At 33.1% G+C, this 13,834-nt stretch overlaps 1 protein-coding gene across 1 annotated transcript; it reads right to left on the reverse strand.

The window, feature by feature from the left end:
• Nucleotides 1-8,819: 8,819 nt before the first annotated feature.
• LOC141600503 (trihelix transcription factor PTL-like) lies at nt 8,820-12,061 on the reverse strand. Its single transcript, XM_074420748.1, has 2 exons — nt 11,399-12,061; nt 8,820-10,329 (listed from the first exon to the last, which is right to left on the reverse strand). Exons 1-2 carry the CDS (start codon nt 11,875-11,877, stop codon nt 9,036-9,038), a joined length of 1,773 nt encoding a protein of 590 aa, XP_074276849.1. The 5' UTR covers nt 11,878-12,061; the 3' UTR covers nt 8,820-9,035.
• Between the last annotated feature and the right edge of the window lie 1,773 nt (nt 12,062-13,834).

A 13,834-nucleotide genomic window follows, 5' to 3' on the forward strand; every position in this document is an offset into this window, starting at 1 on the left:
CACAAATTATGCAATGCTAACAATATTATTTCAAAAATCTCAAATCACAATAAATTATCCCCAATATACAATATCTCATATCAATTTATCAGAGATCTGAAAAAATAATATCATATCATTTACCCATAATATATTATGCAATCCTTACAACATATCAATTACACTATTAATTATGAAAACTTTACAATAATATTGTAGATCAATTGTATGCTATTCTTGAACTCTCAATCCAGAAAATCTGCAGTTAAAAAATCTCAATTCATTTTATCAAATATAGGAAAAATATCATCATTATATTATATTTGAGGCAAGTTTTATATATTCAATTGTCTTTCATTCACATTATTATATGTTAATATAACTATGTAACGATCACAATCCTATAACAATACCACCACAAACTCCATCGACATCTCAATACTTTTTCAATATTTTTAACTTCTACCAATGGCATCTCAAGCCCAACTTCTCAATCTCATAAGTCATATTGACAATAGCAAGGAAACGTGAAGAATCAGAGTCAGAATAGCTAGACTATATGAAGTTTGGTTGTGAGGAAGGTGATGGCTTAGGTGAGGGATGAGTTGTATTGATTTTTTACCGACATTTTGAGGAAACACAAAGGGGTAATGGATGGGTTTGGTTAGTGATTGCGTTAGGATAAGATTTTACTTTTTTTTTTGTATGATCATGAGTACTAATTTTAGTTTAATAATTTGTAAATTTTTAATTAATGTATCAAATTTGATGTATTTTGTTATAGGAAATAGAAAGTGAAATTTTAGTTTAATAATTTTTAAATCGTCTCTTTAAACGCGTAGTATATTATTTCTACCGCTTTTTTGTTAAGGCTAATAAGTTTTTAGTTATAATTACGTCTAATTTAATTTCATAAATTAGTTCCCCTTATTGAGTTAACATTATAGTATTATTATTAATAGTTTGAGACAAGATTAACTTAGTTTCAACTGTACTTTCACAGTAATAAACTTTTTTTTTCCTCCTTACTAATATTATATTTACTATATTATAACATTAACTTAAAAGTACATATATTTTATGCAAATAATTTTATTGAATCCTTCTCTTTATAATTTCTATCTTAAAAATGTCGTGCTGTAGCATGGGTTCTATACTAGTTTAAATAAATTAGATTAAACATGCTCTAAAAATGAATAATGTAAATTTGTTGTAGTCATCTTTGAAAGATTGAGCCGCTAACTTTTGACCATAGCCATTTCTTTTATAAGATAAGCTTTAAAATAAAAGTGAACAATAGTGTAAATTAAACAAATCACAAATGTAAATCAAGTGGTGTTAGTCTAGTGGTAGCCGGGTTAAACTTTGAAACTTGCAGAAATGCAAGAGTTGAGAAGTTCCGGGTTCGACTATCAGATGGGACGATGATCACTTGGCCACTGCAGCCTCCGAAGGGGGTGGCTTACATGGTCCATGTGGTGGTACGGGAATGCATGGATCGGGGGAACTCAACCCCCTCGTCATAAAAAAAAAAAAAAAAAATCACGAATGTATATGCTCTTAGCTTTATTTTAAATATTGAGAGATTATTTTTGAAAAATCCACAATAATTGTATCAAGAATTACATCAACCAACTCGCATTATTTCATATTTACAACATAATAACCCACAATTGAGTTAGTGAGCTAGTAGTGACGCTCGCCTCAACTAAAATAAAAACTTTGAAGTTTTAGTAATTTTTTTTCATCTATTTCTTAATTTTCATTATACCATCTCTCGTTTACTCCCGCTGAAAATTTTCGTCAACCGAGTGCAATCCATAATTACTCAGCCAATTATAATAACAATATATCATATCACCACCTTGCCTCGAGTTCCTGCAGAATCCCAACTTAATAATAAACTCCATAACACAAAATTCTCATAAGATTTCCAATAAAAAAAACTAAAACATCATGCAGCATACAAATGTGAAAAAGTGCATAAAATTAAGATGAATTACAAGGGGATCTGTGTGTACTTGAAAATGGTGCATATAGATCCATGTCCCCTCACTTTAACACTGCAAAGTTAAGAAGAAAACTCAAGTTATACAATTCATTCATTTATTTACTTCTATATGACTTCCTTCCCAAGGTGTACAACACTGATACTGAACTGAGATATTTGCATCATGTCAGTAAACAAATTAGAGATCGATGCAGTCCAATTTTAAATAAATACATATATTTCCTATATTAGCATTCATTTACCATTAATGTGTAAGAATTGCTTCAGATCAAACTCCAACTTTTAAAGTTAAAACTACTTTTTTTTTTATTAATATTAGTGTTATTCTATGTTACTCTAACTCGACATCAAGTGTCGGACAACACACGGTGTCTGAGTGTCAGATACGTTTATTTTCTGTTGTTATAACAGACGCGAAAAAAGATAAATAAAGAACCGTAAAGAAAGGATAATATAGGAAATATATGTATACAGATTTACGTGGTTCACTAACGGTGTGTAAGTTACTTTCACAGGTAATAAAGGATGAGAGTTTTATGATATTGAAGAGTTTATAGAGTTTCAGATTCGGATTTAGAAAGTTATGATATGCATAACTGTTAGGAGTTGATTTAGAGAGTTTATATATTACTCTCTAAGACCAATACAAATGACCTAGAAAGTCCCCATAGAGAAACCCTAGCTAGCCCAATTAGATAACAGATACCGTTTGAAGCGGTGACTAACAGATTCAAGGCACATAACCAACATCAGTGAAGCGTGTACTTTTTTGGGTCTAAAATGAAGTGTTAAAGTGTCGTGTTGTGAACAGACACTTCTAAGTGCCGGACATGCAACAGGACGCCAAAATGAGGTATCGGAGTAATATAGATTATTTTATTTTATTTTTACTTTTGCACATATACTTTAAATTGTTGATGAATGTCATCCATACATTATGTTTATTTATGTTACTACTGCCATGCAGAGCAGAGAAGTACAAGAAACAAAGAGCTTAATTAAATGCTTTGTTTGAATAACTTAACATGACATTACACACTTGGTTTGGATTCAGTACAGAATCTTTTTTATCCTTTTTGTATTGGAGTTTTTCATTAATTAATATATTCACAACAATTCGGTAATCGACTATCAGATTGGTTGAATGAATCTATTGGGTTGAAAAATTGGAGGCTTCGTAGGGGTTTGGGGATTACTGGTTGATTGGTCAAGTCATGGAGTTAGGCTCTGTTTGGCAAAATTACCTGAAAAGGTAGCTGAAACCTAAAAAGATAGCTGAAAACTGAAAAGTTATGTAACTGATAAGGTAGTTGGAAATTAGAAGCTGATAAGATAACTGATTATATAAAACTGTGTTTGACAAACTAGCTGAAAAGGTAGTTGATTTTGGTAAAATGACGTAAAAGGATATGAAAATGATTTAATATTATAGAATAAAGGGGTACAAAATGGAAAATAAGTCATTTCAGGTACCTGATTTCTCAAATGCTATATGAGGTAGCATTTCATTTCAGGTACCTTATTTGACCAAATAAGCTACTTGCCAAACACTTGCAAAAAAATCAGGTAGCTGAAATTTTGGTCAAATAAGCTACCTGAAGTGTTGTGCCAAACGGAGCCTTAATGCTACCTTGTTTCATTGATAATTCATACAATCTCTACAAATTATTAAGTGTAATTGTTTCCCCTTTCGTCCCGAGCAATAATTTACAATTGTTTTATACACGATTATTAAGGTAAGGAGAGAGCAATGAGTTTATAATTATTAAAAAAAAATCAAAAGTCGAATGAAGAAGAAATGTAATAATCCCCATCAACATGAGTTTGTTATTATTTATGAGTAAAGGAAAGTGTAAGTTATTAACCGATACACCTTAAATAGGAAAGTGTATATTATTGACCGAGGCGGAGGAGTATAACAAAAGCGAGAAAAGATGAAAGAAAACGTCAAGAAAACAATACACAGATGTACACGGTGCTTTGTTAGTTACGTCTATAGTGCAAAATAGAGGACAATTTTATTGATCGAAGAGATTGCAGATTTGAATTCAAATACAGAATAATTATGATATGCAAAACTGCTAAGCTATGGCTTAGAGGCTTTATGGAATACTATTTAAGATAGTAAGAGCGATACAAAAAATCTAGCTAGAAAAGCCCAAACAGAAACCCTAACTCGGACAGAAATTAGGAAAACCCTAAAATGATTCAAGGCATAAGTTCACCAGAGTATTACTCTCTCCGTCCCGGTCAATTGTTGTCCTTTGATTTTGGCACAAAGACCAAGGAAAAAGTAGAGGACCAATAACTAAATGACAAGTGGAACAAATTGAATAAGAATGATCAAATTACTCATCAAATTCATTCTTAAAATAGAAAGGACAACAAATGACTGAGACACCCAAAAATGGAAAAAGACAACAAATGACCGGGACAGAGGGAGTAGTTAGCGAGACGGTAGTACTCATGAGTAGAAATTTGTGTTGCATAAAATCAACAGTTATTAAACAATTTCCCCTATTAAACAACTATATTTTTTAAGTTATTTTATAAAGCTTAGTACTATGTGACGTCGGTTACATACTTACATATGCAATGCTTTTTACCTGTTTATTTTCTAGATAATAAAATTAATTAATGTATTGATTAAAGTAAACACACATGTGTGTTTTAGAACGTGTTTAATATAAACAAAATAAACAATTAATAAACAAATACGGAATATGAAGTACAAATTTGTGTTTATAGAATGTTGGAAAGGTGGCTTTTACGTTGGAGTAACTATTAGCTTAATGAGGTTAAAAAGCCTTTCATCTTTAGTAGTCCTTCCCCACTCGGAAATTATTTGTTCCTTTCTTTTCAATTATTTGTTCACCTTTAACCAAAATATCTCTCACATAAAATATAAAACCTTAAATAAATAATTGAGACGGAAAAAGTATTTATTTAACTTTAATATTCACCACCTAAAGCAAGGTGGACGAGGCTAGAGCTCGCCGGGACGACAAACTCTCCTCAATAACTCAGAGTTCAAAAGAGCTTTATCGTTGATGACAATGAGAAAATTTACGAAAATCAGCTGTAGTACTAAGAGCACAAAGAGTACAGGTAACATTAAATAAACTAACAGTTTTTTCACTTTTACAATTTGCACTCCACCTATTTACACTTTTACATTAAATCCATAGAATCTAGAACTATATTGAATAGTTTATGTCTAGGTCGATCAAAACATTGTAATAGACTAAAATAACAACCTAACTAAATTCAAGGATTAAATAAAGATGCTAAGAAGTTAAGGTGATATTTCTACAAGAACGTTATGAATTTTAGAAGTGTAGATGAAAAATATGAGCAGTGACGAAGCCAGACATGCGTTAATAGGAGCAATTTGTCTACTTGCCTCCACTAAAAAGTAAAAAAATTGAAGTTTTTAGTTAAGTTTTTTTTTTCCAAGTTTACTCTATTACGGAGTACATTAGTATGTAGCTTGCCTCCGCTAAAATGTCTCGCTCCTAAACATCAAATCCTTTCTCTGAGGAATAATTCGAGTAAGAAAATCGTTAAAGAGTTCTTAATTTGTATAAACTGACGGATGCATATTATAGAGGAGTTATAGTTGATGTTATCACGTAATATAAAGGAGTTGGTGTTATATGGAGTACTCCGTATATAGGATCGTTGTGACCAATATGACCGACCATATCACATTGTTGAGTTTGGTTTGTTTTATTTGCGTCCTTGTGTTTTATAATTGAGCTATTGGTCTTTGCACCTTTTGAGTAACTTGTTGCACGTATGTGTAGTGTAGTGCTACGTTATAGCCTTTTCTTAACATATCATATAGACTCACAAGTCACACCTACATTAAATTACTTATTGTCTATAGAATAATTAGTTACTCCGTAAAATTCTTGAATTATACGTATTGGTTAGTCTAATTAACGCCACTAAAAATTGTTTGAGGTAATAAACTCCAAGTCAGTCCATACAATAGCAAATCAAAACAAAATACTCCGTATATTTAATTAATGTAATACTACTTTTCGAAAAAATTAATAAATACTCGTATTAAACAATGTTTTTTTGTTGTAAGAAAAAAACTGTTCAAAAAATTTAGCATAAAAGATAGGCAAATACACAAACATAACTCTTTTCGTGGTTCGAGGATTCAATATCGCCATGAATCAGTCAGTGAGTAAACCTAGTGATGATATTGAGTCATTTTTACTCTCTTTTACTAGAAAACATTCATATTATAATGCTTGTTTTGAGAAAGTTATTAGACATATACTTTAAGTACTAAATTGAATATTCACAGTTTTTCCAATGCATAAACCCTTCCAATCTACAGAGTATTCATTAGTATACATGATGAGGATGTAGGTTAAAATTATCTCACAAGAAACGATTACTAAATTGAATATTTTAGTTAAACAATAGACGAGTAAGAGTCCAGGGCCGTCTCCGACGTTTTCGGGGCCCTGCGCATAATTTCTAAAATAGGCCCCAAAATATTTATATTACCTCAAATATGATATAAATGTGTAAAAAGTTACCAAAAAAAACTCATAATAAACACAAGTTTTTTTGACGAAACAAGAAACTCTTCATTTTCTTATATATAAAAACACTACGCGTACTCCTCTATATAACAAGAAATAATGTTGATAAGATGGTTCTACCTTCACACTTATGGTATTTAATTGGGGGTTCGAATCCAACTGACAACATAATTTAATTTCAAGAATTCATTTTGGAATAAGAAAATAAAAACCTTAAAACAACTACTGGGGGTCGAACCGGGGATGTCCAGGTAAGAATCATGCACTGCCACCACTGCGACAAGCTATGTTCTCTGATGTTATCTCGCGCTATATACTACTCCGTATATATATACTATATATATGCAACAGACTGAATTTCAAATTATGGGGCCCCTCAAAATCGGGGGCCCCTGTTCCGTTGAACGGGTTGAACACTCTCTAAGCCGGCCCGAGTAAGACGACCATAGATTTATTATGAACCGATGAGCGAACAAGTACAATAATAGGTTCAAATTTGCAGTTGATGGTTTATGTAAATGTTAGTGATAGCAATAAACGTACAGTACATTTTTTTTTAACAAAGGGAACCCGCAGGTCGCAGCCGCTACCTTAGGTACGCACTGGGTGAACCCATCAAATGTACGCAATAACCTGCAACCACTAGGTAAGAGACCCTTTTTACCAGGATGACATGCTCGAAATCTGGAAGGCAAAGCCTCAGGCCGTATTACTCCCACAGAATTGCTCCTACAGGGAATCGAACCTGAGATCCATGGGATTCTTACCCATGTTTTTACCGTTAAACTCCACTCTTGTGGGCATACACTGATTTAATTAAACTAAAATTGGTCCTTAGAAAACAAAATAGTTGGGAAAAAAAGAAGTAGCTAGAGAATAAGACTTTGTAAAAGACAAGAAGACATGGGCATTTGGCATTTCAAGTCATGTACTGCTCACTATTGTAAGTACCAATTTATATCAAAAATTTGGCAAGTAGATTACTACTGTTGCTCAGTCAAGACTACAAATGTTTCTACATTTTGGAGCTTATCTCTGGTCAACATCATGTGTTGGAGAAACCACTCCTTTAATTTTTTGCCCCCCCTCTTTACTCATTTTTCTTTCCTTAAATTACCTAGTAATCATAATCAACTCTATACACTTTTAAAACTCATTTTCTCATTATACCCATCTACAATAACTAAGTACTATTCGTACTAATTTAAATCGTTGTTATTAGAAATAAAACATACAATAGTATTATTTGTGAAATTGTAGTTAGACGGTAATCATTTATAATGGAAATAAGGTAACCACCTGTCACAAGAAGTGTAACATACAATAGAACGAGAATGTTTACGTACTATATGATGCAAGCTGATAAAAAAAACGATATGTCTAAAATTCCTGATATATTACTTAATCGTATATGGTATATTAGACATACTCCCTCCGCATATAAGTGTTTGCCCTATTTCTCCAATATATGTGAGGATGGAACCTCCCTTGTGTTGTTAAGTGGTCCGTCTCTCTTCCATTCGGGTAAGGCCCATGCCCATTTGCATGATTTAACATGGTATTGAGCCCACGGTTATTATCCTGGGTATGATGAATTAACTGAGCTTATTATTCGCAACAGTTGGAAATAACACGGTTTGCTTTGACGGCTAGAAGAGAGGCCTAATTGCCCCCGGACCGATTTAAATGGGCCTCACATGTGAGGAGGGAGTGTGAAGAAAACTACCAATATATTCTCACATGTGAGTGTCCCACATTGATAGAAGAAGAGAGAAGTTACCACTTTATAATGCAATGGGCTACTCCTTCTATTGTCAATTGGTTTTAGAATGGAACCTCTTTGACCTTATGAAGCGAACTCTCTCCTCCATTTGGGTGCGGCCCAGGCCCGTTGCATGATTTAACAAATATTTTATTGAAATGGGGCAAACATAGATGTTGGCAACATAGGTGTTTGGAGGGAGTACTATATTTCCTATGATAAGCAAAGTCATAATCAGCCTATAGTACCGGACTTGTGTCCTGACTTTATTTTCAAACCCGAAAACTTATTTTCAAATAATGAAAATATCATGAAATATTTACAATGATGTCTTGAAATATACACACACATATTTGTAATGATCCACAATCCTTCCCTAATGATAGCCATATTTCTAGTATGATCATGAAGATCATATGCACAAGGTAGAGTAATAGGTCTACAATCAAACTACATCATAGACTCAATGATCACATCCCCTTTATAATCATTAAACATATCATAAAAGAAATCCATTCCAAATCATATATATTTGCTAATATTCTACTAATAATTAAGCTACAAGGTCAGAATAGTTTCTTGCATACCAACATGTTCATGTGCTTCCAACACAAGATTTTTCCCAAGCTACAAATTACATTTCAATAAGAAACACTTAAAAAAAAATTCATAATAAAACTAATTAGACTAACAACATAAACACTAATTAAACTAATAATTAAGAACAATGATTATCACCATTGTTGAGTTTAAGACCATAATTACTCTCCCATCCAAGGTTGCTTTCTCCATGATCACCAAGGAAGAACCTTAAGCAACTATCATTCATAACATTTCCAGCTGCATTAACAGTATTAGCATTAACATTGGAATTATGTGAAGAAGGTGATGATGATCCTTCATTCAATCGAAGTCGAATCGGCTCATTAATCTCACAATTATTAAACCCACTTAATTGATTCATATAAATCCCACCTTCATTATTACTATGATTATGACTTTGAGTATTAAGATTATGATGATGGTGTTGAATTATTCCTCCATAATTCTCCTTCCTCTTCTTCTTACCTTCATCTTTGAGCATGCTCTTACCGCGAAAATAGTTGTTAATGTTGTCCCATTTTTCTTTGCAAACAATTGCACTTCTATCATAACCCAAATAAGCCATTTTTGTTGCAATATCTTCCCATAAGACTTCTTCAGAAAAGCCACATTGTTGGAACCTTGACTCCATACTAGTCCTTACTTGTATGAGCCTCGTAACCTCATGTTCCGGCCATTGATGGTGAACAACTCCGTCATTGTTGTTATTATGGTTGTTGTTATTGTCGTTGTTGTTATTGGTAAGCTTCTCTAACGCGGCCATAAGGGCCGAGTCACGAGCTTCAATCCAAGCTCGTTCGCTAGCCCAAAACTTATGCTCCCTTTCAACCCTTTCAACTTCTTGTTTCCTCCATTCTTCTTCCCTAATCATTCTCTCACTCTCTCGATTCTCGAGTGTGTTCATCATTTTCTCAAGCCAAGACTCTTGTTTCTCCATAATTTTCATCATTTGCAAGTCTATAAACTCCTTAATTTTCGCTTTCCAATTACTACTATGCCCTCTCCTCTTTTTCTTCTTCTTCTTTTGTGTCTCCATTGACCCATTGCTCTCCATTGACCCATCCTCGTCGTCCGATGAAGAAGTTTCAAAATTAGAGGAATTTGAGAGGCTTACACTAGTGTCACACCCCCTACTAGGAGGTGGAACCAAAGAGGTTGGTTGAGGAGGGATTAATGGATGAGTATTATGGAATTGAGGGGCATTTTCGGGATTTTGAGCTTCGGATGTCGAAATAGGATGATTATGCTCACCATAGAGTGCCTCAAGTTGTCTGAAAAATCTATAATGTTTCCCATCTTGTCTTCCTGCTTTCCCTTCCTTAGTCTTCTTGTAGTACTTGTACAAATTCTCAAATTTCTCCCTACACTTCTTTCCACTCCTTTGATAACCATGTTCCTCACACATTATCCTACAATTATCATTGTCATTGAAATTCGTCATAGAAATTGTGAGACGTATAATTAATACAATTAATATGAATTAAATTAAATTCCATGTATAAACGGTCCGTTAATTAGTGTTTAAATAAAGGGTAATGCTAAATACAACCCACTGGGTTGTATTTAAGCATTAAATACCTTCTAATTTGGGTATTAACTTATGAATTAAGAACTAAATTACACATTAACCAATACATTTAATGCATATATCAAGTATTTGTTTCCTCTTTTGGTTTCTTAAATACAACCCAGTGGGTTGTATTTATCATTACCCTTAAATAAAACGATCTCATAAACCCGTCATGAAATTCCAACATTTAATTTCAACAACATACATTGCATTCAAATTAAACATGAATTAAAATACCGACATGATTTTAATTGTCTACCCATATATACAACTTTCTTCTTCACTAAAGTACATACAATAATGCATGAAAATAACTTTGGTATTAATTAACAAATCTAGTTGTGTAATTAATTAGATAATCTGATTAATTTCACTATTTCCAAGAACTAAAACCCAAAAAAAAAAAAATAAAAAAAAAATATTGTTGTTGGTGAAACAAACATAGAAATAATAAATAAGTGAAAGATTTAGGAAACCCTAGCATAAGTTATTAAGTGAAACTGATAGTAGAGGAAAAGGTATGAAAATGAGTTCATCAACTTTAAGGACCACATTTCAGAATTCCCTTCATAGTATAGTATTTCTTAAAGAGAGTACTTAAATTCAATTCTACTCTTAAAAGAAATCCCACTTTTGTGAAGAATTTAAAACCCTTTTTTGGCTATGAAATATTAAAATTTGGCAAATTTTTAATAATATTAGCATTTAGGCTCAATATTTTCATAGCACAATTTCTGGTTTAAAACCGTCTTAACTTCAGACGGGTCTCACGCTCAATTAAAATAGAGTCGGAAATTAAAGGAATTATGATTCATCATTTGTACGGACCACCTACTTATGTGATTATTATTTTATTTTTTTTCCAAAAAGTGAGAAAAAGTGGTAGTGTAATAGTGAGGAGACTATACCTAGCAACTTCATCCCAAAGAGGGCCTTTTTGATTAGCTTCCTTAAACTTATGATCAAGTCTAGATCTGATTTCCAAGAGAGTAAGTGTTTCTTGCCTCGGCCACCTCGCTGTCCCGCCATCGCCACAGTCGAAAGGGTTTCCTTGAACAGTGGTGGCTGTCGTGGTGGTGGTGGCGGAGTCACAGTTAAAATGATCTTGGTAGTGATTTTGTGGATGGGGACCGGTACTACTGGTCCCCATATGACGGCCCATCACCACCATCCCTCCATTAGTATTACTATTACTATTATTATTATTATACGGATGGTGGTTATGGGCCGTCATAAAGTCGGACAACAACGACGGCTGTTGTTGCGGCTGTGGTTGTTGTCCGTAAGTAGGAAAGTGAGGTGCTCCTCCACTCGCGGCTGCTATGCTTATGAACTGACGGAGATCCGAGATGCCGCCGCCGTACTGATGATGATTCTCCATTTCCATATAGATCAAAGGGATGTTAAATTAAATTAAATTAAAAGAGAAAAGAGTAGAGAAATGGAGTAAAGAGGAGGAAGTGATGGATGAAGTGAGAGAGTGAGAGGGATGATAGAGAGAGAGCGAGAGTGGCGGATCATGTCCTTCACGAGAAGGAAAGGGTGGGATATGGTGGTGGGTCTCTTCTTATGCAGTGTGGATTTTCCAGAGGACCTTTGTAGGACCTTTGCCCTTATTTTCATTCTCATCTCTTTTTCCTTATCATTTTATTTCATTTATTTTCTAAATTAATTTGATATTTTAGTGGACCTTAATTTGCACCATTTTTTCTGTTTTAATGTTAATAACTAGTGTGAATCGGTTTTTTAGATAAATATGTTATAAAATCTAACAGTTAAACTAATGGTATTTTAATATAATGATTTTATTTTATAAATTTTCTCATATTCTTGTAATAAATTTTTTTTGTCACAAAATTAATAATAACATTTATGGTTATGTATAATTTATAGTTTTATACTAATTTTAATTTATTTTAGTTAAAAGATTTTATTTTAAAGTTTAATGATGAAAGATTTTTTTTAACATGAAAGATTAGGTTTATTAAAGAAAATCTAACCTTGTTTTCATATTTAAGTTAGAGCATTTGAAGGGAAAATTTTTGAGGATCCTTATTTTCTTAGTAGATAGGAGATAGGAGATGTGATATAAGTATTGTTAGGACTTGGGATGTTAAGAGTAAATATCAAGTGTGTGGGGGTGTATGACAGTATGAATATACAGTATGCAATTAATACCTATTTAAGTAAGGTTTTAAGTTTTGATTTAGCTGCGCGCCCAAAAAGAAAAAGTTTTGATTTTACATAAAAACTTTAAGATCTTGAAACATATTATAAAATCATTAGCATTTGTAATGGATAATGTTTTCATAAGAGTAGACGAGTCATAGTATGTTTTAGTGAATTGTAAGTGAAAAATAAGAGAGTTGGTATTAACATTTTCAAACATATAATACATGTAAAGTTGAATGAAAATGATACACCCTCTTATTCACTAAGTTCTTTCACATTGTTTTTTAGGTAGAATTTAGTGGTACGGTGATATATATGGATATAAATAAAGGTAAGAGAGATAATATGGGGTCATAAGTTATAATAACCACAAATAATAGACTAATAAGGAAAGTGGAAAATCTTTGTGAATTTGCCGTTTTAGGAATTGTGGAAGATCTTAGAAAATAACAGAGAGTATAAAAGTAAGACCTTATTTTTCTAGACTGAAACTGATTGAATTGGTTTGAACCAAACTGATCTAAACTTATAAGAAACACACAACTGGACCGATCTGAACTGAATTAAACTAACTAAACTAAGTCGATCTGAACTGAACTGAACTTATAAGAATTGAAACTAAATCTAAAACAACAGGGCCCAAGTGGCATAATATGCATCGGATTTTCTTAAGAAAATGAATAAAAAGTAGAGCTGATCAAGTGCGGGCCGGCCCGTTTGGCCCGCTAAAATAGCAAGCTTGGACAAGAAAAATAAAAAAATAAACGGGTAACGGACAAGAAAACTAGGCCCGCTAGAATAAATGGACGGGCTTGGACTAAAAAAAATTGCCCATGGACAGCCCGCTAGGCCCGCTATTAAAAGTATCTCACAAAAGTCCTCAAACTCTCCGCCCTCCGCCCTCCGCCGTTCTCTGCTCATTTCATTAATAATTTGTACACTCTAAACCAATTAGCTAGCGCAAATGAATACAAATGTCTTAAGTGGGAGATTGTCGATATATACACCTGTCGTATAAAGATTCGCCGAGAATAATGGACATGTTAACGATATTGTCGTATAAACAAAGACTAAAGTTAATTGACTTGAAAACCTACACCGACTCCTCCAATCTCACCTCTGCAGGAATTATCATCGTTAGGGTTACGTGGAGTGCTGAAAACGTTATTTTT

Source organism: Silene latifolia, chromosome 1 (genome assembly GCF_048544455.1).
Source record: "Silene latifolia isolate original U9 population chromosome 1, ASM4854445v1, whole genome shotgun sequence".
NCBI classification, from domain to species: Eukaryota; Viridiplantae; Streptophyta; class Magnoliopsida; order Caryophyllales; family Caryophyllaceae; genus Silene; species Silene latifolia.

What these genes read in the sequence shown, in the direction of transcription:
- LOC141600503 (XM_074420748.1), bottom strand. Translation starts at nt 11,877, where the DNA reads ATGGAAATGGAGAATCATCATCAGTACGGCGGCGGCATCTCGGATCTC. An exon ending in CTTTGGGATGAAGTTGCTAG is followed by an intron (nt 10,330 to 11,398) that starts GTATAGTCTCCT and finishes TGATAATTGTAG; the next exon opens with GATAATGTGTGAGGAACATG.